The sequence below is a fragment of the Anopheles maculipalpis genome, chromosome 3RL (genome assembly GCF_943734695.1).
Source record: "Anopheles maculipalpis chromosome 3RL, idAnoMacuDA_375_x, whole genome shotgun sequence".
In the NCBI taxonomy this organism is placed as follows: domain Eukaryota; kingdom Metazoa; phylum Arthropoda; class Insecta; order Diptera; family Culicidae; genus Anopheles; species Anopheles maculipalpis.
Genome location: NC_064872.1, coordinates 19,460,152 through 19,486,722, shown reverse-complemented (window position 1 = coordinate 19,486,722; position 26,571 = coordinate 19,460,152). Strand labels below are relative to the sequence as shown.

Genomic DNA, 26,571 nt, shown 5'->3' with positions numbered 1-26,571 from the left:
CGCAGATAAGTCGGAAATGCAGTCGCTAGCCACACATGCACGGGTGATAATTTGTATGCATGCAAGAATGTTCGGTAGTGCGTTGTTATGCGGTCAAAAATGGCGATCTGGAAACCGCAGAAAGTTGAACGACCCCTAACATTGTTGCGTGTCGGTATGCGAAAATCTTAATTTATTTTTAGATTTCTGTTTTTAATAATAGCAAAATGTTACAGTTTATTAAGGATCAATCTGGATCAACTTTGGATCGATTTTGAAGGATTGAGAATCAACTTATTAACTTTTAAAAAATGTATTTTCCAACCGAGTTCCCCCGTGATATGGTGCCCTTTCACGGTTCGGAGAAGCAAAAGTCTCCCATCAAAAATGAAAGGAGTATCTTATTTTTAAGTTTATTGTAAGCAATACGGCCTCGCCGTTCTTAATGAATAAAAAAAAAGTATTTAACTAGAGTCATGCCAGATAGAGTCTGGTGTATGGAGCGTTGATCAGGAACGTGATAATGCGGCTAGCTTGTATGCAAAATTTTATGCTAACTGCTAATCAGACGTTGTACAGTGTACTCCATAGATGTATGCTAGAATGTGTTTAATTTCTTGGCCCAACGATCTATCAGGCCACGCCGGCCATCGTCACTTCTACTTTTTTTAACGACCTTTTAAGGTCATGCCGGCCATCAAATGGCTAGCTAGACTTGCCCGATACCACGAAGTTGAATATTCAGTCCTCATCTCTACGGGGGGACCATCCGGATGGGATTTTATTCCCGGTCCTGCCGTTTGAAAACCGGCGCCGCTGTCGTCTGTGCCACCGGGCCGCACTTAAAGAAAGAGTCTGAGGAATCAAAACAAGTGCGGCGTTTCTCAACGTCTAGTAGTTACCTATCCTGGAGAGTTCTCGCCAGGACGTAAAGACTAACTAACTGTAAAGAGACTAATAAGTGTTAGTTTGTTCGTCCCTTACTACTTGAACATGGATTATTATGCAAAAACGATACTATCTGCTGGATTTACAAATGCTAGTAAAATTACGACAATAGATTGGTGGAAAAAATGGATCAGCAGGAAAAAGTCTCATACTACCATAGTCTCTTGACAGAAGCAGCTGAAAGAGCTTACAAACACTTCAAAAATATATTTGCAGCTTTCATGGGTAAAATTTCTCTAGCAGCAGTTAGTTAGCCGAGTTCAGTACAGATGATAGCTATATTTTATGTTTATTTAGTTATTTTCACACAGGCCTCTACAGCCCTGACAAAATATACTAAAAAATCAAAGTTAACTTTTCGCATTCTTATCAACCGAATCTTAACAATGTTAAGAAGTTTTTCACACCGAAATTATTTGTGATATGGTTTCTAATAATCAACGGTAGTTATTGTATAGGAGTACGACCCCTTTCTTGCTAACAAAATTAAACAATCTACATGTCTCAGGTTGGATCATTGCCATACATCGGTAAACAACGCGTTGCATAACAAGCACTCAAACTGGATGCTGGACGGCTATAAGCGGCTTCCTTCTTTTGCACTGATCAGCTCAGTTCCAATTCTTAACCCGTAGCGAACGGTCCGTAGCTATGCGATGGCAATTAAGCAATTGCCGTTCGTAGTGCTTTTCCTTGCATGGGGAATTCCCCGCGATTGTGCTGGTCAAAGGTGAGTCAGTCAGAGTTTGAAAGTGATAGTGAGAACTAGTGCGAGAGTACACAAAACGTGCACTTTAACAAGAGCTTGCAATGTTTGATTAGGTATGCAATTCTCGCTAGTCCTACGGTAAGACCACACGGTAATTATGATTTGATAGTGACAAACATATCGCCAGCTAAGAAAGAGTTCAAGTGTGAAATTGTCGACTCGAACGATGTGCCTGTCGGCGGAAACCATATGACGGTTAACCCGTACGGCGTAAGGAAGGTACTCATTCCTGTGAGTTGATCGTCCATTCAGAATCTAGCACTATATGTCGAATGAGTTAATTCCATCAGTAATACTTACAGGTAGCAGCTCTGAAAGGACAAGCATACAAGCTGAAAGTTTGGGACGTACAAAGCCAATCGCTAGTAAATTCTACCGAGCTGGAGTGCATCAGACAACGCTATATCGTACTGTTTCAAACTGATAAGCCTGCCTACAAACCGGGCGATCGGGTACAGTTTCGTGTGATCTTTCTTTTGCCTCACATGGTACCGGTAACAGCGCAGGTTCTGCCCGACATTTTCCTTACCGATCCTGACAGAATGCGCATGAAACAGTGGCTCAATGCCTCACTGACAAGTGGAGTGTTCGAGGGTAGTTTCCAGCTGGCGGAGCAAACTACGCTTGGCCTGTGGACAATCAGCGCCACCCTGTATGATGAGGTTCGTTGGGTCGAGTTTGAGTTTGTATACAGGGTGAATTTATCTATGTTCTGTTTACTGGCAGCTATACAAAGAATCTTTCATGGTGGAGGAGTACACGCTTCCGTTGTTCAAAATCGAGACACAGGGTATACCGAAACCATACTTCCACTGTAAGGACACGAACATGTCGCTGAAGCTGAGAGCATCCTATGTGCATGGTGGTTCGGTACGCGGCAATGCTACTGTAGTAGTTCGTACCAACTACAACAACTATCCTTCCCAGACGAAGGAAGTAGCACGGAAAGAGCTTCCAATTAATGGTATGGTGCTTGTTAACTTTCCAACTGACATCGTGGCGAAGAACTGTGATGAAGAGCATACCGTATGGTTCCATGTGATGGTAACGGAGAGTTCTACCGGTATTACCTACAACACTACGTCCACGATGACGGTTCACAATTCGGAAGGTGTAACAATGGAGGTTTTGGACGGGAATGATGCTTTTTATCCGGGTCTAGCGATGCGCTTCAAAGTAAAGGTGACAACCAATCTCGACGAGAAGCCACTGGTAAACCGGAATATAAGAATATTGTACCGAGTAGTGGACGAGGATCAAAACGATCGTGAGGAACTGATCCCCAACGTGTTAGTACTACAGACGAACAGTAACGGGATTCTTCATTTCTCGATCAACACCACCATTACGACATCGGAGGTAAATGTGGAGGGTAGCTACAAGAACCAAACAATTCCCTTAGTCTTTGCTTACCCGATGTATGAAGACAAAAGTCTCGACTACCTTGGGATGAACACGCGTAATGCATAGTATGTCTAGGTACATTAAGGATCGTTTTCTGGAATTGTAAAAATTTTTGTTTTCTTCTAGCCATTACTTCCATCGCAACATCATTGTTGATCTTTATTCGAATGTAAAGCTCCAAAGAATTTATTATGTCGGCTATACTACGGGGAGGATAGCTACATATGGAGTTCACGAATCATCGAAACCGGCAAACAACCATCAGTTGGTAATTGAGGCAATACCACTGATGAGGCCACGGATGAAACTGTTATCATATGCCATGAAGGAGGATGGAAAAATATTGAGTTCTGCAATTATTATACGCTTTATGTCCAGTTACAAACCTGCAGTAAGTATTTCTCTTTAATGAATCAAAATTATTATTGTATAAAATGTATATTTTCAGTTCGATATAACGACCACATTAACGGAACCAAACTCTGGCACGTATGCGTTCAACATTACGACCGTCGAGAATGCGTTCGTTGGATTGTTAGGTGTAGATGAGCGGATCATGGAGAGATCCACAATTGATAATAACATTTCGCAGAAAAAACTTGATAAAGCGATGCAAGAATCAGAAGACTCATCGGATGTGTGTTCTTCGTATGACAGCTTTGGAGTAAGTAACGAGTGAGTCGTCTGAGGTAAAGTTGTTTTAACGTGTGAATTATACATTTGCCTGATAGAGTGTTGGTGTGAAGGTGCTAACGGATGGATATCTGCCAGATGGTAACTTTACTTCTTCTGATCAATAACCCTAGATGAGAGCTGCTCAATGAGCTTTTGTTTTCTTCATAGTTGGATTCGTTCCTCACTCATTCGATGAGCTTGCACGAGCTGGAACAGATTCTAGTCAGGACTACAACACGCGGGAAGACTTTCCCGAAACATGGATCTGGGAATCGGCTGAAACATCTTCGTAAGTTTCTTCCAAAATCATCTCATTCATAAAACTGCTATCACTGGGCTTACGCTCCCTTCACTTAGCGGTAAAGCTTTGTTCAAGAAATCACTTCCCGACACCATAACGACCTGGATAGTGACTGGATTCTCGGTTAGCCAGAGGAATGGTTTGCAACTACTGCAGGAACCCATAAAAATACATTCAAAGAAGCGGATCTTTGCCCAGCTCCATTTGCCACCATCGATCAAACGATTCGAAGAAATTACAGCCCATTGTCTAGTGCATAATTATGGCGCTGCTGCTAATGTGTCGGTAGAGGTGCGTCCAATGCTGAAAGCCGTTACTAAACTGTTCCTTGCCGAAGCAACAACTGAAACCATTCGCATTAAGCTTAATTCGGCAAAGGTCGGTGTGTTGGCAGTGGACGTAATTTTGAGAGGACCAAAGGGGGAAGTAATCGACGCATTGAGACAAACAGTTCCAGTTCGACCCGAGGGTTTAACGAAAACAGTGGAAGATGTACGTGTTCTGAGCTTTCCTAAGCACGCTAAGCAAAGCTTTAACCTATCGCTGCCGGAAATCAGGGAGAATCATGGTGTAAGTTCTGGAGAGGTAACTCTTTCGGTGATAGGTAAGCAGATACAAAAACCTCTGTAGAACTTGATTGATGCTGGTTGGGTTTTACTTGCAGGATCGTTTCTCAATCTAAACTTGTTCGATTTGGAGTACATGGTCAAATCCTCCCAAGGCAATGGAGAGGAGAACTTGCTGTTCCTGCAAACTACGATGGCCATTTACGATTATTTGAAAAACACAAAACGATTACTACCAGAAACTCAGGAGAAATTTCTCACCTACATGGAGGTAGCTTATCAACAAATGCTGAACCATCGTTTAGGCGACGGTTCTTATACCATTTTCAAACGAGTTCACCAGTGTGGAGGAGTTTGGTTTACGGCCAGCGTGCTGGAAACATTTCAGAAGCTATCCAAGTACATGCCGATAGAAGAATCTGTTCTTAATGATGGATTGAACTGGCTCGTTCTGCACAGCGAAGAAGATGGAAGCTTCAATGAAAGCTGTACGATCGTCCATCCACACATTCAACGTACCGGTGGGAAAGAACTATCTCTGGCAGGCAGCGTCTTATTCGCTTTCATTGGTAGTGCAGCGACCAAACAGTACGAGCAGCTCATCAACAAAACCACATCGCTTCTGCTGAGTTCTCCTATAGAAGATGTGTACTTGCTAGCAAAAACAACTTACCTACTTACGCTTTTGGAGCATCCAGAGAGTGTAAGAATGCTTAGCACACTTAACCGAATGATGGTGACGGATGGGAAGTATCGCTACTGGAGGGTGGCACGCCGTGAAACAACGTCATTGACCAGAGAGCAGGAAGCAACCGCTTATGCGCTGCTGGCGAACATAAAGCAGAACATGCTCGATCAGGTAGAAATGATACGAGTAGCGCAATGGCTCCAGAAGCAAAGTTTCGCCGGTGATCGCTGCGTACCGTCGTTGGAGAGAGTCATTGCTTTGGAAGCGCTCGCTACAGTGGCCCAGCAAATCCCTAGCATCGCACCCAGCATGTACATTACAGTGGGAAATTTAAAGCTTGAAGTTAACGCAACGAACAAGGCACTGTTGCAAACTGTTACCCTTCCGAAGGACACTAGAAGTGTTAGTGTGTCTGTGAGAGGAAGTGGTTTAGTTTTGATGAAGCTGTCCTACCAGTACAGTCTATCGAATTCGACTACCAACGGAAAGACTTCAAATCGAGTCCCACATAATGGACCCATTAGTGTGAATGTTAAGAAGAAAATGATAATGAGCAATAGACTCGTACTGAATTTGTGCTTTTCAGTAGTTCAGCCACTGTACGTACACGAGTCGGATCTTTGGAAAGCGGCTATCGATCTACCGACAGGATATGAAATAGATGAGCAGCAGCAGCGTTACGATAATACTACCAAGGTGAGTTTAAGAGTTAGCTGATGTTTTTCTAAAAAGACTTTTGGAAGTTTGATGATGTCTGTTTTCCTATAGAGTACGTTCCTGCTAAATAATAACTCACAGCTAGAGCTCGTCTGGGATGTTCGCCATGCAACGGAGGTTTGCTACGCAGTGACTGCTATCACCCGCTGGCTACTGGTGGATCTTATGACAGGATTAATTTATCTTTCCTCGTTTGACACAAAAGGTACATGTACTTGCTGTATGAACTAGAATCATTTTATCTTGAAACTAATGAAATTAAATATACTCCACAGATATAGTCGCTGTTTACCATTTTTGATGAGCGTTACGTTAGCCGACGTGTGTAAATCAATCACATAAAATAAAGGCTACATATGTTGCATCCAAAATAGCGTTTAGCAAATATGACCCCATACTTTCATTTGGAGATGACGCTCATGGCTCACACCACTACATAGATAAGGTGTGTATGTTCAAGGTTATGTTTTGTTTATATCGGCGGTGCGTCTATACCGGCGTCCGCGAGTGAGTAACCGCGTTCTGCGAGAGTATGTGAGACAACGGAAGAATTCGCGGCGTTTGCGCGATAAACTCTCACCAGGCAGGGTGGTCTACAAAAGCTGGTGTGCTAGTACCAGCGCGTTGTATGTTTTGGTTCGGCTTGTGAAGCGTCAAACGCGTGCACCAACATTCCTATGCAACGCGTGCATGTTCACAGACACACTAACGGAGGGAGCCGCGAGCACTCAACGCGGTAATAAAAACATTCGTCAGAGCTCTCACCCGGCTCAGTTGCGTTTGGTGTGCGGCGTAAAATACAAGTGACCTTACTTTTTTATCACAACTTTTTTGAGAAGTGCAGCGTGTGTGTTTGTTGGACGAAAATTATCATTCAAAGTATTAGCAATGTTTGCCGAGGGATGTGGAAAAATGCCACGCTTTGGTGAGGGAATACAGCGAAGTGTGCCGGATCCCAAGGATCATCAAGATGGGTAAGCAATCATGTAATTTCTGGTACCAGCAGCGAGTGATACATTCTTGACGATGTGCAGCGTCACCGTTATGCCGGAGCAGGGCGGGTGTATTTTTACGAATGAGTCATCCTAATGTTTTGGGGGCGCTTTTTGGAAGTTGAAAACGACCAAACGAAACATCTGTGCATTATTTCGGAAAACGGATTCATACACTGTTTCACATCGTTCGATTTTGTAAGCAATTAGTAAGGATGTTTGTTTGTTCAACTGTTTGTAACTATTCTACAGCCACTACTCGGTCGTCGGTTCAAGAATTCTGCGTCCGAATTCCACGTACTGTGTACAGGTGTCAACGTTTGATACAAAGTCACCGGTTGCGTTCCGTGTATCGATCGCTGCAAAGGAGAACGTTCTTAAAAGCGAAGATATCACCCTCGGCGTCAATGAGTCGCGTCTGTTAAGCTTCCCGGTGCGTAAGCTAAGCATGCCAGAGTAACCGAGTAAATAGGTGACAACAATCATCAATTCTTCATCAATCTCATCACAGATTGGCAGTATTCCTGAGGACGACTACGAGCTGGTTGCGGAAGGTCTTTCCGGTTTGGTGTTTAAATCAAAAGCCCAAATAGATTTCGATGACAAATTCTGCTCCGTGTTGATACAGACCGATAAGTCCGTGTACAAACCGGGCGACACGGTCCGATTCCGTGTGCTGGTATTGGATCGCAACATGAAGCCGCTAGCGGTGGACGACGGTATGCTGGTGTACATTCGCGACGGCAAGGGCAATCGAGTCAAGCAGTGGAACAACGCATCGCTTGGTGAAAGTGGCGTGTTCCAATCGGAACTCACACTATCCACCGAACCGGTTCTGGGAGCGTGGGACATAAATGTTGATGTGCTTGGATTGGTGAGTGGCTTGCAATATCCCATGTAATGGCGACCTCGTACTGAAGTTATGTTTTACCAACAGAAACAATTAAAATCGTTCGATGTGGACGAGTATGTACTGCCAACGTACGAAGTGACAGTAGAATCACCGGGTTACACGTTCCTCGACGATGAGCTGCTTAAGCTGGTGGTTAACTCGAAGTACACCTACGGAAAGCCGGTTGTCGGTGAGCTGACAGTTTCCATCAAGACGGGCCAGTCAATGTGCTTCATAGCTCCGGCAACCGACACTAGCATCTGTCAGAAGGTGGTAGCGATCGATGGCAAGACAGTGGTGGAGTTCAACCTGAAAGAGATTCTGCTGAACAAAATGTACATTCGCGAGCTGGAGATCGAAGCCGCCGTGTGTGAATCCTTAACTGGGCGCACCCAGAAAGGGTCCACGACGGTTAAATTGCACGAAAATCGCTTCGAAGTTCGTATGATCGAAGAGTCGAGCTATTTTCCGGGCCTACCGTACAACGCCTGGATACAGGTGACGCATCTCGGTGGTGGTCCAGTGCTGGAAGGAACGAAGGAGGTCGAGATTTTGTTACGGAACTACAACACGGACCTGTTCAAGGAGACTGCAACGCTGGATGATGCAGGAAAGGTGAAGTTGAATGTCAAGCTGGACGAACTGGACTTTGAGTATTTGAGCGTCGAGGTAAAGTTTCGCGGTAAGGACTACCATGTCCAGGGCATCACGAAGCCGCGGGCTGGTCAGGAAGCATTTATGAAGGCGATGCCGTTGGAGAAACTGTAAGTTAGAAATAGCACTTGTACATGTCGCGATAAAAAATATCTATATTTATTATTTTATAATATTTTTCCTTCCAGAACAATGCCAGGAAAGGAGTTAAAGTTTAATGTGGCCTGTACGAAACCACTTCAATTGGTGGCCTACTCGTTACTGGCACGTGGAGAACTTTTGGCAGGAGGAGCCGTACAGGGTGCAGATAACAAGTTGATCAGTATTACTATCCCGTCCACTTACTGCATGGTGCCACGTGCTAAGCTCTTAGTGCACTGCATCTCCCCAACAGGATACATTGTTTCAAATTATACGAAGGTCAAATTTGGTCGTTTGTTTGAAAATCAGGTAAGGTAGCTGACATCTGCATAGGGTTTTGACGGACGGTAATGAAGAGGTTGTGGTTTTCCATTTCAGATTCAACTTAATCTTTCACAAGAGGAGATGAAACCGGGAGAATCGTTGGATATTGAAGTGCGTACAGAGGAAGGTTCCTTTGTAGGTCTGCTAGCTGTCGATCAGAGTGTTCTCCTGTTGAAATCGGGCAACGATATCGGTCGTGAACAGATTGAACAAGAGCTGCATATGTATGAATCATCTCAAAACCAACATCGCTATTGGAATAACAATTCTACATCGGATTGCCAGGTAGGCAGGAAGGCAGGGAAACGATTGTTGTGAGGAAATATTCTATAATGGGGAGTCATTTTTATTCACAGGCCGTTGGAGTGGTTATGCTGTCCAACAGATTTGTTCCACAAGGTAAATATAAAGAAATTGTGTTAAGTGTCAGCAACTAACAAAGATCCTGCCCTTTGATGTAGATATATTTCCTCGAGGTGTAATGTTTGGATGCGGAGCTCCGATGGCGGCTGGATTTGCTGCACCCCAAATGATGTTAAAACGAGCGAATGTTGTAATGGAAGACGCCATCGTGATGGAATCAGCTGCAGAACCGACCATTCGTGCAAACTTCCCTGAAACATGGATTTGGGAAAGCATTACCAACAGGTAGGTCAACATGCGCCGATTGATCTTCTCTAACTAATTGTGTACGCTTATGTCTCATAATACAGCAAAGCAACGGAATGTATTAGAAAGATTGTGCCGGACACGATCACGTCTTGGATCATTAGCGGATTTTCGCTCAACAAAAGCCACGGATTTGGGTTGATGGACGGTCCGTCCAAAGTGAATGTATTTATGCCATTTTTCCTCTCGATCGATCTGCCATACTCGGTAAAGTTGGGAGAAACCGTCAGAATACCGGTGATCGTATTTAACTACATGGACGAGGATCAATTGGCGGATGTAGTATTTTTCAACAATAATGATGAGTTTGAATTTGTTTCTGATGACTCCGGTGATCAGACAGGTGTGTAGCTAGAAAGTTTTTAATATCATTATACATTTTGATAAGAAATCTTATCTACAGATAAACATCGCAAGGAAAAGGTGTCTGTATCTAGTGGAGGCGGTAAAACGATTACTTACATGATAAAGCCCACCAAAGTGGGACATATTACGCTGAAGCTTACTGCCAAGTGTGCACTGGCAGGTGATGGTATTGAGCGGCAGCTTCTCGTCGAACCGGAAGGATTGCCGCAGTACATCAACAAGGCTCTGTTGGTCGATTTACGCTCTGTTAAAGACATCAGCCAGAGCTTTGAGGTGGAAGTACCGGAAGATGCCGTCCCCGATTCGACGAAGGTTGAAGTGTCCGTAATTGGGGATGTGCTAGGTTCGTCGATCGAGAATCTCGACTCGTTGATTCGTATGCCGTTCGGGTGTGGTGAGCAGAACATGCTCAACTTTGTCCCCTGTATCGTTGTGTTGGATTATCTGAAGGCCTGCCGGCGGCTTACGGCCGCGATTGAAAGCAAGGCAAAGAAGTGTATGGAGGTAGGCTATCAGCGGGAGCTGACCTACAAGCACCAGGATGGATCGTTCAGTGCGTTCGGTGAGAGCGACAAGAGTGGCAGTACCTGGTTGACGGCGTTCGTGGCGAAATCTTTCCAGCAGGCAGCTAGTCACATCACCATCGAGGAGGATGTGATTGACAAGGCGCTCGAGTGGCTCAGCAAGATACAATCGTCTGATGGAGCTTTCCCGGAAGTTGGTTCGATTTGTCACAAGGATATGCAGGGAGGTGCAGGATCCGGTATAGCCCTAACTGCATACACCGTGGTGGCGTTCCTGGAGAATGCAAAGTTTGGCGAGAAATTCAAACCGACAGTTGACAAAGCGTTAACTTACATTAAAGAGCACATCAGCGAGCTGGATGATGTGTATGCTCATGCACTAGCAGCGTACGCCCTGCAGATTGCCAAGCATTCGCTCAAAGATGAGGTGCTGGCAAGTCTTCAGTCAAAAGCGACGAAAGAAGGCGATCTGCAATGGTGGACAAAATCGCTGCCGGAAAAGATTCAAACGGACTGTTACTGGTCTCGGCCCTGTTCGGTAAACGTCGAGATGAGTGCGTACGGATTGCTGGCAACCCTCGAAACAGCAACCGGGCTGGAAGGTTTACCCATCACGAAGTGGTTGGTTTCGCAGCGTAACGATAAGGGTGGGTTTGAGTCCACTCAGGATACGGTAGTTGGATTGCAGGCACTGTCCAAAATGGCTGCTCAATTGTCGTCCACCGAAGCAGACGTTTCGATTAAAGTGACTGTGCCGAATGGCCAAGAGAAGGCTATTTCGGTGAACAAAGACAATTTGCTGGTGCTGCAGAAGCATGAGCTTGCTGTGGACACAAAGAAGGTGGAGATGGCAGCGACTGGTACGGGTTGTGCGTTGTTCCAGCTGTCTTATAAGTACAACATCAAGGACGCTGACAAGACTCCTCGCTTTACATTGAAACCGGAAGCGACGAAGGGATCGATCAAGGGTTGCATTGATTTGTCCGTTTCTACGAGCTTTATCCCGCAGGAAGATCAGACCGTCTCAAACATGGCGGTTATGGAGGTAGATATGCCGAGTGGATTCATCGTGGAGAGTGATACCTTGCAGCAGCTAAAGGAACATGAGTTCGTAAAGGTAGAATGACTTCAAAATTGTCCTTATATTGAGCAGCAAACCTAATAAACCTGTTATAATTTCGTTTTCAGAAAGTGGAAACTAAACGTGGTTCCTCGACGGTGGTCCTGTACTTTGATAACATCGGCAAGGACGCCATAAAGCTGCACATGTCCGCATTCCGGAAGTACGAGGTGGAAAACGCAAAGCCAGCAAATGTGATCATTTACGATTACTATGACAATAGTAAGTATTTTAGGTGTTGACAGCACGTGAGACCAATTTCAACAAAGTTTCTATCTTTCGTTTACAGCTCGCTGTGCTCGTTCGTTCTACGAAGTTGCAGCTTGATCACCTGCCCGAGAGACATTAACCTTGGGGTAAAGGGTACCATGCGTTATGGAGGTTTTATGTGAACTGAAGGTGTAATGCAGATTTAAATACAAACGCACAATAAAATATTAGTGCATCATACAAGTGCACAAAATATTCTCTTACAGTCTAAATGACTCAAACAATAAACAAACAATGGCATAGTAAAAATGCGGTCTATTACTTCCTGCTAAGCTGTATGTTAAAAAAAAAAACAAACAATCCGAACAAATAGCTACTCTGTTTACCTATTCTGTTCTCAGAATTGGAACGAGCTCTCCGAACGTCATGGGTGGTGTTGGGAAATTTTGTACTCCATTCTCTACTGTCCGGGGTTTTCCCGATTGGATTGGTACAGTTTCTGTGTGTAGATCGATTGCATTCGAACACATCATAAATCCCGCCCCGGGGTAGTCAAGCACAGATGCTGATAATTTCGGATGGATTAGGCTTGGTACCAGCATCAAAATGTTGGCGGGGCGATCCAAGCGTCTATGGTCTGAATGAGATGCGAAGCTATCAAGCCGTGACGGCGTTTGTTTTTGAGTGCTTGTTTTCTTTACGCCTTTTCGTGGTCGTCATGTTTTGTGTTGGGGAGGGTTTTTGGTAAATAAAAACAAGTTTTTCAACATGCTCCGACAACAGGAACAGGTTTGTTTTTTCAATGCAGGACTACTTGCCGGCGTTTTTGTGGCTTTGTGTTGGTGTTACTGATGGACAAAAAGATGAATTACCCCTAGGAAGAAGTCATCAAATAAGGGTTTAGAATTTCCCTTTTCGTGCGGCAATTAAAGGATATTCGGGTAAGGGTTAATTTGGTGGTCCAATAATTGCGCAATCGAGCCCTCAAGAAGGTATATTGGAGGATCGTCCAAACTGAGTTGCATCGCCGGAGACCGGTTCCCCGATGCACACACACATACACACATGAACGCAGGGTGGATGAAAGTGCGTGATTACATGCCGCATCGTTCGCCGTTGTAAGCGACGATCGCGATCGCGCGAGGCGCCCGAGTGGTCGGAAGTACTATTGTATAAAGGCTACCAACCGAACAGGTTGGCGATTTAGTTCGTGCTCTACAACCGAACCGATCGGTGTTCGCAGCGTCACGCTGCTGTTTGCTTGAGTGATTGATTTTTTTTTGTTAAAGAGCATAGGTGTGTTTCCGTGATAATCGTGTGTGTGTGCGTGCATGTACTTGATCATACACCCCCGCGAGAGTGTGATCATGATCAACCCTATCTCCCACCCCATCATATGTCCCTTCTCACTCTCACTAGTCGTGTTTCTATCGTGTGTGTGCTGCGCACTTCCCATTGTGTGTGATGGCCACTCGCAGTGAACTCATTAGCGGATGCGGACATTGAAGTGCTTGCGCATTTTTACGTCTACTTTTTTGTTGGTTCCTCAGTGGCAGTGGGGAATCCCAACACACCTGTGCACTATTTTGGTGTTTTTCGTTTAATAGTTTTAAATTTTCCACAGCGCTTATTGTGTGATAAGAAGAAACCGGAAGGAATACGCATCTGTTCGGTGTTGTTTTTTGGCGTGTGTGTCACCTTGGTCGGAAAGCATGCGACGTCCGACGGTGCCTGGTAAGGATCCCCAGGTCAGGGTCCTGTGGACATCCTCGGCCCCGCTGCTAGTGTGTCTGGTGCTTAGTGCAGTGTTTGTAACCGGTTCGAAGGCTAATGGGTTAGTATGCAAATATCGCTTATGGTTTATCATTTTGGGACCCGAATTCGAACCAAGATGCACAGAGTCGTGACCTGTGTGAATAATCGATCACATCGAGAAGATTCTCCTACGACTTCGCAAAGCTACGAGCATTGGAAGAGCAAACTGTGGAGTGTCTTTAGTGAACTGACCTGAGATGTGACTGCGTGCATGACGCGAATGCTGACCGATGGACGGTGACGAAATCGTTGCAGAAAGTGGTGGAACAGCTTTTTGAGCTCAGCAAACTGCTGCTGCTGCTGCGGCTAGAGGACATGTCTTCCGTTTTTGGTCAGGAAGCACAAACAACCTCCGATCAAGTTTTGATCGAGCGAGCTTTGTGCTGTTGACTTGGTGTTGTGGTGATCTTCGCGTTAGGAGTAAGAGACACACGTTTTGCCCCGTGCGTCGGTGTATGTCCGGATGGACTCTTTGTAACTTCGATATTCGATTAAAAACCCCCGAGCTCGCTTATGCGTAGGACATGATCTTGGGAAGCGTGAGGCGCATTGTTTACCTTAAAGACGGGTGTTGACGCATTCCGAAGTACTGGAGCAATAGGAAGAAACGGCAACCCACACACGCAATGAGACCCTCCGAACATGAGGTCATTACTTATTCCAGTCAGTTTCAGGTCGTGGCTATATATATTTTTTTTACTCTGACGAAGATGTGTAGAGCCTACCTAAGGGTTGTCGATTCGCAGAAAATCCAGGGACAAGGACCAAGAGTAAAACGGAACATAAGAATTTCTTGTTAATGTTCCTGGATTCTATGAAACATAAACAACACAGCAAGAAGAAACTGTCGAAACTTCTTTTTAGCAAATGAAGCCAGCATCCTCCTCCTGCTTCATTCGCAACTCGTTACGATAACCTTGACTGAACTCACCTCGATCAAGCGAATCTTCGCAAAAAGCGTAAGCTCGGAAATAACCTCACCCATTTGATGAAGGTCATTCTTTCCACGTATACCTGACATCTGCTTGGTCTGTTCGCTGCGATTACATAACGCGAATTAAGATTGATGATAGAGCATCAGCGAGAGCATCGGACGGGGGGCCTTGGTGAATTCGTAGAATCTTCAGATCACCGACCGCGAATAATCCCAAAAAACATGGAGAACAATAATGGACGCTTGGCCATTATAATGGTCGAAATATGAGTGATGAGAAGTATGAAACAGATAGAGAGAGAGAGAGAAAGAGAGAAAAAAAATAAAACCCAAAAATAATATTTTTGGTCGTGATTCGCTGATTTTCCGCGTGGTGTATAGAACACTACAAAAACAGTTCATTAGCAGTGGTTAGCATTTGCCACACGTACGATTCAAACAATACATCGCACGGATAACAGTTTTGCGGGTGGGAGGAAAGAGTTGAGCAGAAGGGGAGGGGGTGGGGGCGTTTTCGATGCATCAGAATGCAGTAATATTTGGTTCCTTTTATGGTGTTTTCTAATGACACTCTGGAGCTTAATAAACATGCGCGAGTAGTGATGATGATGTCACTGTTTATTTAAACTTACGAGACCTTGAGAATTAGTAACAAAGGAAATAATAGTAAAAGCAGGTACTTATTTAATAAGAGATCTATTACCAAGATTAGTTCTCCCGCGCATCAGGCAGGGAGTCTCGTGTGGGAAATAAGGTACATACTAGCTCACGTTCCTCATACTGCTGAAGCGGATGGGGATTTTCCTTATCTAAACTGTATATAGTGTAAAAATGAATATTCGTATGATATTTGACCGGATATTACCCTTCATATCCTGTAGTTTAGGTATAATTTACAAGTTACATGCTCCGTTGCAAGATTAAGTATTTTGATTTCGGTTGAAGCAGATGTTATGATGGCAGCAGATCATCATGTAGATGTTTCGTATTTGTACTGTTCTCGCATTGGTTACTAATTCCATAATTGTTTACTCACTAACTAAGGCACCCCTTTTTCCCACAGCCACTATTCAATTGTCGGTGCTAAGCTTCTGCGGCCAAACTCGGAGTATCATGTGGCGGTAACGAATCAGGACGTGAGCGAACCGATCCACTTCAGCCTCGCCATTACGGATGCTAGCAGCGTGATCGAAAAGCAGGAGATAACACTAAACACCGGCGAAACGAGGCTGGTACCGTTTGCGGTATGTTTGACACCTCACCGGGGACATGGGGCATGCATTTGATTGAGCTGGAGGTGTTCTGTTTCGTTTCGTTGTGCTTAGATTGGTGATATTCCGGAATCGACCTACAAGCTGGTGGCCGAAGGGTTATCAGGTCTAACCTTCAAGAACGAAACCGACCTAGAGTATCAGCAGAAGAGCTTCTCGGTGTTTGTGCAAACCGACAAATCCATCTACAAGCCGGGCGATACGGTCCGGTTCCGTGTGTTGGTACTCGACCCAAACACCAAACCGCTCCCGAAAGCGGACACCATCAGTGTGCACATTAACGATGCAAAGGCGAACCGGATCAAGCAGTGGAAGGAGGGTAAGCTGGTGAAGGGTGTGTTCGAATCGGAGCTGACCCTATCGACTGCACCGGTACTCGGTGCGTGGACCATCAACGTGGAGGTGTTGGGAACGGTAAGGGAGGGTGTGATAGGGCAGGATCTCTTTTGCGACTGGTTTTTATATCACCGTTCTAACTCTCTCTTTTTTTTGTTGCTCTAGAAACACAATAAAGTGTTCGAGGTGGATGAGTATGTGTTGCCAAAATTTGAGGTTACGGTCGAATCGCCCGGCATCACGACGTTCAAGGATGGTAAGGTGAAGGCTATCATTCGCTCGAAGTACACGTACGGCAAACCGGTAAAGGGGGAAGCGACCGTTTCGGCTAGTCCTGAGTTCCAGTTTCACTACGTACAGCCGTTCGCGCGAGATGTGATCACCCGCAAGGTGGTACCGATCGATGGCAAGGGCTCGGTAGAGTTTGATCTACGCGAGGAACTACGCCTCGAGGGCGATTACACGCGTAACATCGTCATTGAAGCCGTTGTGGAGGAGGAACTAACCGGACGGAAACAAAATGCATCCGCGAAGGTGATGATCTACGATCGACGGTACAAGATGGAGTTGGTAAAGTCGGATGAAAATTTCAAGCCGGGCCTACCGTACACTGCATGGTTGAAGGTGACGTATCAGGATGGTGCACCGGTACAGGATCAAACCAATCCGGTTGAGGTGAAACAGTCCACGTACGACAGTACTCAGTTCACGAGGAGCTACACGTTGGATCAGAACGGTATGGCTAAGCTGGAGATCAATACCGATGTGAACAGTACGTACATCAATCTAGTCGGTGTGTATCTGGGACAGGAGTTCTACCTGAGCGGTATTTCGAAGGCCGATTCCGATGTCGATTCGTACATTCGTGCACGAGTCCTCACGGAGCTGCCACTGGTTGGTAAAGATGTTGTGGTGGAGGTTGCTGCCACTACGCCGATGAAGTTTTTCACCTATCAGCTGCTCGGGCGAGGTGATGTCCTGCTCAGTAACACGGTCGCAGTGCCGGAGAGTAAGATCCATACATTCAAGTTCCCTGCTACGTTTGCGATGGTGCCGAGGGCAAAGTTGGTCGTGTACTATATTGCCGCCAATGGTGATATGGTGAGCGACAGTAAGGTGATCACATTCGATAGTGAGCTCCAGAACTTTGTAAGTGTTTGAGAGCGCAAGGATCGTAAGGATCAACATTGTTTCTTATGCGTTGTTGTGAATTGCAGATGAAAGTGAGTCTCTCCAAGGAGCAGACTAAACCGGGCCAGGATGTGGAAATTAGCATCAGTACCAATCCCGACTCGTACGTTGGATTGCTGGGTGTTGATCAAAGTGTACTTTTGCTGAAGAGTGGCAACGACATTACAAAGGAGCAGGTGTTTAGTGAGCTGGAAAAATACGAGGAGCGTTCTTATGGATACTATCGCAGGAAGAAGCGTTTCGCGTGGAATCCTCATATGGAACATCAAGATTTTAATGTACGTTTTGGGAAGGCTGCAAGACGAAGAATTCAAAATCTAACAAATTTTGTACAAATATTACAGACTGTCGGCGCGTTTGTGCTATCCAACGCCAATAATCCTCCTCGTAAGTATTATAAACCGTAGGGCATTGTGAATATTTCTTTCTTCTCAATAGGTGATTTTTAGGAGCAAGAGATCGAAACTTGTTTAGTCGAATGTCAGTTGGAGTTGATTAAATGTGTTCGCGTGCAAGGACCTGACCTGAGACCGACGAAGTTCTAGAACTATTGTGTAGAATAGCTTCATACGCATGATCCTGTTGCACTATTTTCCCCACAGACTTTCCACAACTTCCAGTATACTTCCAATTAAGCGCTAGACCGGTTCCGGCAGGCGTTATAATAACCTCCCCTAGACCTATGTACACAACGGTGTTATCTGGGGCAGCACCAGCATTGGAGGTCCAAAGCGAACAACCCGTTGTTAGACGAACTTTTCCCGAGTCATGGATATGGGAAAGTGATGAAGGGTTTGTACCAACCTGCTGTTGCTGTTTTAACTTCGATGGGTTGGCCATTTGGCTGGGGTAGACACTTGTTGCAACATAACCTATGCTCTCACGCTGCTTGGTAGAACACAGGGCTATATGTGTGGATAATAGATTTCCGTTCCGTGTCATCACCTCCATGACAGTCCGTTGTACAGGGTTCAGTATTGGTGTTGTATACAGTACAGCCAATCTATACGATTATCTGATCTGAGTACGTTTGAAGAACTTGACTACTGTTGTCATCACAGGATCTCCTTTGTTTGGTTGCTGTCACGTTACAGACGATACGATTGATACCCGCGTGGCAGAAGAGGATAGACTTGAGGGAGCATTAGTACAGTACGCTCCTTCCAGCACGTCGAGCTTGGGGCCAATTGGTGATGCATCGTCCACACCAACACCGGTTGTACGTAAAAGCTTTCCCGAATCATGGATATGGCACACGATCGCCAGGTTTGTTTGAACGGCTAGTATGATTGTGGCCTCTAGTGGGCCTGCCAGAAACTAACAACATCTTTCCCACCTCAATAGTTGATGGGGTGGCTTTAGAAAAAAAAAACATCAAAATTGACAGAAGTTGGTTGGTACGGTAAACAGGATCATACTCATCATCGATTTTTTAGATATCGTTTCACCACTCCACCTTACACGCGGTTCAACACTCTCTCCCCCGCCCCTCCATTATATCCCATTCGCAGGTTGGATAAGAGTGATGGATGCTAAACCTAGCTCAGGGTCCTGGGTCTCTTGGTTGAAGATTGTTCCTAAAGTAACTTGTGCTCGTTTATCATTCTCTTACTCAATTAAGCATTGATTTTCCCAGAAATTGCGTTTCCGGAAGCGATTGCGTTTGCCTCTCCTTCCCTGGGCACCAGCTCGGTCATTCCCATAGCTGATGGTCCCACCGTAAGGAAAGATTTTCCGGAATCGTGGATTTGGTATAGCGCGGCCGAGGAAGGGTGCGTACTTTCTTCATGCTGGTGGTTTTTGTTTTGTTTTATTCGGTTTTTGTTGTTTTTTTTCTGTTTGTTGTTTTTATCTTCTAAGCTGTTAGTTTCTCTTCTATCTCTTTCCTTATCTCTATCTTTTGGTGGAAGATGTAGTAAACGGTCATACTATTAATGAGTAACTGTGTAATATTTATGTCTAAAATCCTAAGCAAAATGGAAAGGCTAAGCGTGTATAGGTTTCTTCACTACTCACACATTTTTACATGTTTTGTACAGTATACGATGCTAATGCTGATGAAGTAGCGTGTAGATTATTGGCCGTTAAATTGAACAACCGCAAGGATAGACAGATCAAAACACTTCACTTGTGGTGCGAGTTTGAAGCTTCGTTTTAAGGATATTGAATGGATTTTCGTAATGTTTCGTACATCGTACGTACCTCGTACCATCAATCTCTGAGAGTCTTCCTTTAGTGGTCTAGGTACAACTGAAGTTGGGCGGTTCGTTGTGAAGATCCTGTTCAAAAGTTTACGTCGAAAGCTTCGTCAGGTCCACGTCCCCTTCGTTTAGAATTTTCTGTTTCTCTTATGGAAACCCTACTTCGGGAGTCTTCTTTTTGTCTAAGATAGGTTGATTTTTTTTCGCTATACATTGTACACGCCCGAATTCTATCCCATTACTCATCAATATCTGGACATATACAACAGTGTCATACATCTACCAACATTCGAATGTGCACAGGACGCCAGGACAATGTAAGATCCACTGAATGATCAATTCCATTCGCAGGCCAAACGCTCATATATAAGCTTCGTCGTAAAGGTCAAGTAACGCTGCAAGCTGCCGTTTATCTAGATGATGTAGATGCATCGATGTCACCGGTAACACCGTCGAACGACCCAGCCACAAGAAAATCTTTCCCTGAAACCTGGCTATGGAGCACCTTTCCGGCATTGGGGTTTGTGTGAAGCTGTGTTGTTACTTCTCTTTAGCCACATACGCACACACACGCACACACTGGATTGTGTATGATGCTAGAAAACGTAGTACTAGACTTTGATTGCAACCCTGTGTACTAACCATCGAAAGTGCATTTAGGCGAAGTTGGATTTAGGGATGAGAGTTCATAGGACAAGTGTAAATTATTGCAGAGGTGTACAACTCTACTTCTGGTTGAAACTTTAACTGGTGAAGCAATACTCTATTTAATCCAGCTTTCGATCGCTTTGTCTTGGTATAGAGCGTTACAGATTTTATTCCTTCCATCGAGCGGGACTGCCAGGTTTGGAAGGCGGACTGATGTCGATGATGCCTTTAGCAGCCTCTGTTAGCGTACCAGCTGTTGCTAGGGGTGGTGTATCGGCACCAGCAGCACCGCCACAGGTTCGAAAAGAGTTTCCAGAAACATGGCTTTGGCAAACGATCGCTCCAAAAAGGTGTGTCAGCATTCTTTTCTACGCTTTCTCTATTGGTATGGTTTATCGTGTATGGGTTCTTGGGTATAAACAAGACGCCCAAAACTGCATCTTCTAATACTCTGTGTCTGTTCAAACGGGGTTCTGTGTCTTAGGGTAGTGATTCGATGGGAAGGAGAATCTTTGGAGGAGTAGTCTAGGCTTTGTTCCCCCTGCTTGTCGCCACCATCTGATCATTGCACGGAAGTATCTTACGCAGTGTTGCATCCTATTGTATGTGTAGCTAAAAAAAAAACATCACCACTCTAACGATAATGAGGACAATTTTCCCGCGAAAACAAAATACTTACAGGTCCAACACCGATCTATTATGAAAGTTTGGCCCTTAGAAGTGGTAGTCTGGATAATGCTGTACATTACATGATGGAAATGGCTTTCGACAGCGATACAGATACCGTGGAATCAAAGTCTTCCGAAGCCATCGTAGTTAGGAAAGATTTTGTGGAAACATGGTTATGGCTGTCCAGTGCCAGGTTCGTGAGAGTTGCACTGCACCGTTAAAAATATTGTGTTGTCCTAGGATGTATGCCATGTCGTGTTGTTCGTGTAACTAATCATTACATTACTCATAGTTAAAATACACATTCACTTGCTAGTGTGAAATGTGTGCGTAAAAGATGGTAATATTGATGAACCTAAATGTTCCTTCCCTTTGATTCTAACATACTGCTAAAGTTGTTGCTACGATAAAAAAATGAATGAATGGTCCACTGTTGATAAATAAACTCCAATAGCTCCACTACAGATGCAGTATAGCCATGTGTACGGCGAGAAGTATGCGGTAAGATTTGAAGCTCAACAAACGTCCAGTTTCCGTCAGGTGATACGTCCGGGTAATAGAGCCGTAGAGCCTATCAATCGCATGCCTGAAAAGAGATCACCAACAAGAAAAATATTCCCCGAACGTTGGATCTGGGAAGGTGAAGACTATGGGTATGTACCACCTATGCCAGGGTGTGTGAGGTGTACTATGGTTCTTTCTTTTGGAACGAGTGCTGTTGATTTTTCGGGGTGTGTTTTTGACGCGTGTGTTTGAAGTTATGTGGAAACGGAGACAAGAGATGGCGAACCTTAAAACTCGCTCTAGCTGAGTCAATTTTGTTTCTATTCAGTACGTTAAGCTTCTGTTGTTCCAGGGGCAGCATTGTCAGTAACTAGTGTTATTCAATTAACTTTATTAAAGGACCCATGGAAGAACTGCTATCCGATCGGTTGTATTTCCTAATGGCTAGGCCTATTCCTATCGCTGATTTTGGAGCTAGTGTTACGATGAAGAAGGGCTCTCCAGCGAGCATTGCGGATAGACCTCCTGCCGTGCGCAAAGATTTCCCCGAAACGTGGCTTTGGCAGACCATAGCACCAACAAGGTTGGAATAAACAGAGATCCTGTTTTTTTTTTGTCTTCTTCATGTAGTGTATTCATCTTTGGGTAGTACGAGTCTAAGATCGTAGCATCTTCCAAAAAATATTCAAATTCGTAGTCCAGTTGTGTATGGTGCTGTCTGTTAGAGGATAGCGGAATATGTGAACGGCTTATTGAGATGTTATCTGGATAGTTTAAGAAATGATTTATAATAGGAAAAACTTATGGGTATACATGTACGATTATTTGGTTTGCTATATGCAGAAAAACAAATCCTTCATATATGTATTTGCTAGTTATTTTCTCATCCGCATGCACAGCATCAATCGTGCCAGTTTTCGCTGTTGCGTCCTTTGTCTAGAGTTTCTGTGACTGTCCTTCAGGACTTGCTGATGCTTTCCTATATGTGCTCACTGCCACCAACACCATCCATACCACTTTCATTCTCGATCGACACATTCTTCCAGCAAATAACACATTGACCGAGGTACCGATCTATAAGTTTCACCGTGCCCCGAACGGTACCGTGCTGTACACGACGATCGAAAAGCAACGATCGATGCAGAACCAACGCCACGTGCTGAAAACCAATACGCGACCACCGTTGGCCGGTCCGTTTGCGTTCAGTCGCATACCGCGACCGCACCGTGACATACCGCGCATATTCCTGTCGCGAGAAATTCAAAACACATGGCTTTTTGACAATACCTACTCCGGGTAAATATGATCGTGTAATGCTCGAGAGAGCATAGCTCCTTGTTTTCTTTTTTTTTTGTAACCAATCTAAAACAAAAATTCCGCTCCAGCTCAGAGTGCTTGTATGCGCAAAGTGTTGCTACTACTTATTAACAAAAAGCAAAACAAAACATCCTTTTGGATATGAAATAACAAGCAAAAACCAACAAAATGTTTGATGTCCAATGTGTGAACGGTTCCGGTTTGTTCAGCTAAGAAAGAGGAAGTTCATCATGATCGTCTAATGTGTGGCACAGCTAGTTGACAAGATGGCGTTCGCCATCGCAGTACGCACCGATGTAACATTGTAACAGATGCTCTTCTTTGGCGTTTTGTCTCGCAGGACAGGCAGGCGGTCTGCTGGAAGGACTTCAGCTCAGGGAGAAGCAATCATCTCGCTTTTTCATTACTGTTATATCGACACAACAATTACAATCATAATGGTGAGAGAAGCGTAACGGGTATACTAGCTCATCCCTCACTTATCATCTTTGGCTAACCAAACATGTAGTAGAGCATGTAATGTGTGTGTGTGTGTGTTTTGGCAAAGCTTTTTTAGTTGGTGCTATGGGCTTTGGATTTTGGGCTTTGCTTGAAGTACTTTGGTAACATTTGGTAACGCTCGAAAGCGAGTACGCTTGTGACGTAAGAGAGTCCTAACGATTCCTTTTCTACCGTACAGCTTCAGTGGAGAGAAAACGCTTCAGAAAAAGGTTCCCGATACGATCACGTCATGGATCATTACTGGTTTTTCGGTGAACCCGGTGTACGGGCTGGGTCTTACGCAGCAACCACGCAAACTGAAGGTATTCCTGCCATTCTTCGTGTCCACTAATCTACCGTACTCGGTCAAGCGCGGCGAAGTGGTAGCCATCCCGATCGTGGTCTTTAACTACATGGAGGAGGATCAGACGGCTGAAGTTGTGCTGCACAACGACGAGCAGGAGTTTGAGTTTGCCGATGTTGAGAATGAAGTTGTTGAGTCGTCCAGTAAGTGTGACCGCTGTTGTACCTAAATCGACCAAGAATTCGACCTGAGCATCTTTGTGTGTTTTTGAAATTTCATTTTCCCCGCAGAGGTGGAACTGTTCCGTCAGAAGCGGTTGGACATTGCATCGAACACGGGCAAATCGGTATCCTTCATGGTTAAGCCGAAAAAGTTAGGACACATCACGATCAAGGTGACGGCCAAAACGAAAATTGCCGGTGATGCTGTAGAGCGACAGCTGCTGGTAGAACCGGAAGGCCTACCACAGTTCATCAACAAAGCTGCGTTTGTTGATTTACGCGCCGCCCCGGAGGTAACGAAGACTTTCGAAGTGGAGATCCCGAAGAATGCCGTGCCGGACTCGACCCGTATTGAGGTGGCAGTGATTGGTGATGTGATGGGTTCGACTATTCAAAACCTGGATTCGCTCATCAGAATGCCGTACGGGTGTGGTGAGCAGAACATGCTTAACTTTGTGCCAAACATTGTCGTACTGGATTACCTGAAAGCTACCAACAAGCTGACGGCTAACATTGAAGCAAAAGCGAAGAAGTTCATGGAGGCGGGCTATCAGCGTGAGCTGAGCTACAAACATCAGGATGGATCGTTCAGCGCGTTCGGTGAGAATGATAAGAGTGGCAGCACCTGGTTGACAGCGTTCGTGGCACGCTCGTTCAAACAGGCGGCCAACCATATTACGATCGATGAAGGTGTGATTGACAAGTCGCTTGAGTGGTTGAGTGATCATCAGGCCCCGAACGGTAGCTTCCCGGAGGTGGGTGTCGTTTCGCACAAGGATATGCAGGGTGGATCCGGTTCCGGTGTTGCGCTGACGGCGTACACGCTTATCGCGTTCCTGGAGAACATTAATCTGGTGGATAAGTACAAGAACACGATCAATAAGGCGATCGACTATGTGTACCGCAACACGGAATCGCTGGATGATACCTATGCACTTGCGTTGGCGGCGTACGCACTGCAGCTGGCAGATCATTCATCGAAGGGATTGATCCTGAGCAAGCTGGATACGAAGGCGACTACCGATAGTGATTCGAAGTGGTGGCACAAACCGATCCCGGAGGCGGAACAGAAGAACCCATGGCACAGTAGGCCCAACTCGGTAAACGTTGAGATGTCTGCGTACGGTATGTTGGCGTTCCTGGAGGCTGGTCTCGAAACGGATGCACTTCCAATCATGAAATGGCTAATTGGACAGCGTAACGATAAAGGAGGTTTCCAGTCGACGCAGGACACAGTTGTGGGATTGCAGGCGCTCGCCAAATTAGCAGCCAAGATTACCTCTCCCAACAATGATGTTACGATCGTAGCAAAGATTAACGAGAACCAGGAAAAGCGTATGTCAGTGAACGCTGAGAATGGTATGATTTTGCAGAAGTTTGAGCTACCAGCAGCGGCACGCAACATCGAGATTAAGGCTACGGGAAGTGGATTCGCCGTTGTACAGTTGTCGTACAAATACAACATGAACGTGACGGGCGAATGGCCACGGTTTGTGCTTGATCCGCAGGTTAATGCCAACACCAATCCGGATCATCTGCATCTGTCGGTGTGTGCGAGCTTCGTACCATCGGCCGGTCAGAATGTTTCCAATATGGCTGTCATGGAGGTGGGCTTCCCGAGTGGCTTTACGGCCGATTCGGATACGTTACCGTCGTTGGAAAATATGCCATTCATTAAGGTAGGATTGTTTGGATTACTTCTTGATCCTTTTGATGGTTGTTGGTTTATACTTTATTTTTTTCGCCCATCAGAAAGTGGAAACTAAAGATGGCGACACAACGGTTGTGCTGTACTTCGACAGCTTGGACCAGCGAGAGCTCTGCCCAACGATCTCCGCCTTCCGTACGCATAAGGTCGCCAAACAGAAGCCTGCTCCAGTTGTGATCTATGATTACTATGATAATTGTAAGTCTTTGCTCGTGGCTATCCTGTGTCGGTCTTTTGTTAACGGAGATGTCATTTCTCGTTTACCCCTCCACAAAAAAAAAAATAGCTCGCATCGCACGTCAATTCTACGACGGACCGAAAGCATCTCTGTGTGATATCTGCGAGAATGAGGACTGCAGCGAGGCGTGCAGCATTAAGTCACAAAAGCAACGATCATCGGACAGTCCCAGCCGTGAGCCTACCGTCGGTGATGGCCCGATCGTACAAAGCAGTAGTCAAACTGTGCGCGTCAGTTTCTTCACGTTCCTGCTCACCACGGTGCTGGTGTCTATGTTCCATTAACGCGGCAAGCGATAAGAAGAATTAAAAAATGAGAATTCTTTTCCACAAAGGAGATGATGATGGTCGCTGCACAGTTCGGGATCTTTTTTTTTATTCTATTGCGGAATTATTGTGCCAAAAACAAAAAAATGGCAGCAAACAAGGAACATGAACGTGGGCTGGGAAAGTGGTGGACAGGATAATGGATGATAAGAAATAAAATAGAATGAAGATGTCTCACTAATGAAAGTTAGTAATTTATTTCAACAGTACATTTTTAACAGATTAGAAGCAGCGCCAACGCTTGCGGGCTTTTTTAAATGCGGTGTGGAATATCAACTCGTAATCTTGTTCGCTGGCTGTTCCATAAGTGGAGTTTAGTTGCACGCTTCAAATTGTTCCTAATTAATTACTCCGACAACACCGAAACACAGACGACCCCAGCGAGAGGTTCTCAAAAATGTGCTGAAATTGCGAACAGCTAAAATTAGCTCAAAGTCGTATGCACTGACCCGTTGAATCAAGTTTCTAA

The 26,571-nt window shown here is 45.1% G+C and overlaps 3 protein-coding genes across 3 annotated transcripts; all 3 read left to right on the top strand.

Annotated features, from left to right (window-relative positions):
* The first annotated feature begins 1,520 nt into the window (after positions 1 to 1,520).
* LOC126563881 (alpha-2-macroglobulin-like protein 1) lies at positions 1,521 to 6,348 on the top strand. The gene is made up of 12 exons (XM_050220668.1): positions 1,521 to 1,657; positions 1,750 to 1,927; positions 1,999 to 2,358; positions 2,423 to 3,165; positions 3,227 to 3,491; positions 3,549 to 3,764; positions 3,832 to 3,874; positions 3,944 to 4,064; positions 4,133 to 4,680; positions 4,741 to 6,026; positions 6,099 to 6,252; positions 6,323 to 6,348. The coding sequence occupies exons 1-12, from the start codon at positions 1,584 to 1,586 to the stop codon at positions 6,346 to 6,348; spliced, it is 4,014 nt and encodes a 1,337-aa protein (XP_050076625.1). The 5' UTR covers positions 1,521 to 1,583.
* Positions 6,349 to 6,959: 611 nt separating this feature from the next.
* Positions 6,960 to 12,056, top strand: LOC126560456 (CD109 antigen-like). Its single transcript, XM_050216415.1, has 12 exons — positions 6,960 to 7,021; positions 7,292 to 7,472; positions 7,551 to 7,913; positions 7,977 to 8,695; positions 8,774 to 9,035; positions 9,105 to 9,335; positions 9,407 to 9,449; positions 9,512 to 9,698; positions 9,764 to 10,062; positions 10,123 to 11,726; positions 11,798 to 11,951; positions 12,019 to 12,056. Exons 1-12 carry the CDS (start codon positions 6,960 to 6,962, stop codon positions 12,054 to 12,056), a joined length of 4,143 nt encoding a protein of 1,380 aa, XP_050072372.1.
* A 1,595-nt stretch (positions 12,057 to 13,651) lies between these two features.
* On the top strand, positions 13,652 to 26,096 carry LOC126563824 (CD109 antigen-like). The gene is made up of 11 exons (XM_050220589.1): positions 13,652 to 13,773; positions 15,752 to 15,932; positions 16,014 to 16,373; positions 16,461 to 17,444; positions 17,513 to 17,764; positions 17,831 to 17,873; positions 22,555 to 22,804; positions 23,505 to 23,812; positions 23,900 to 25,509; positions 25,583 to 25,736; positions 25,825 to 26,096. Exons 1-11 carry the CDS (start codon positions 13,652 to 13,654, stop codon positions 26,058 to 26,060), a joined length of 4,500 nt encoding a protein of 1,499 aa, XP_050076546.1. The 3' UTR covers positions 26,061 to 26,096.
* Positions 26,097 to 26,571: the final 475 nt, after the last annotated feature.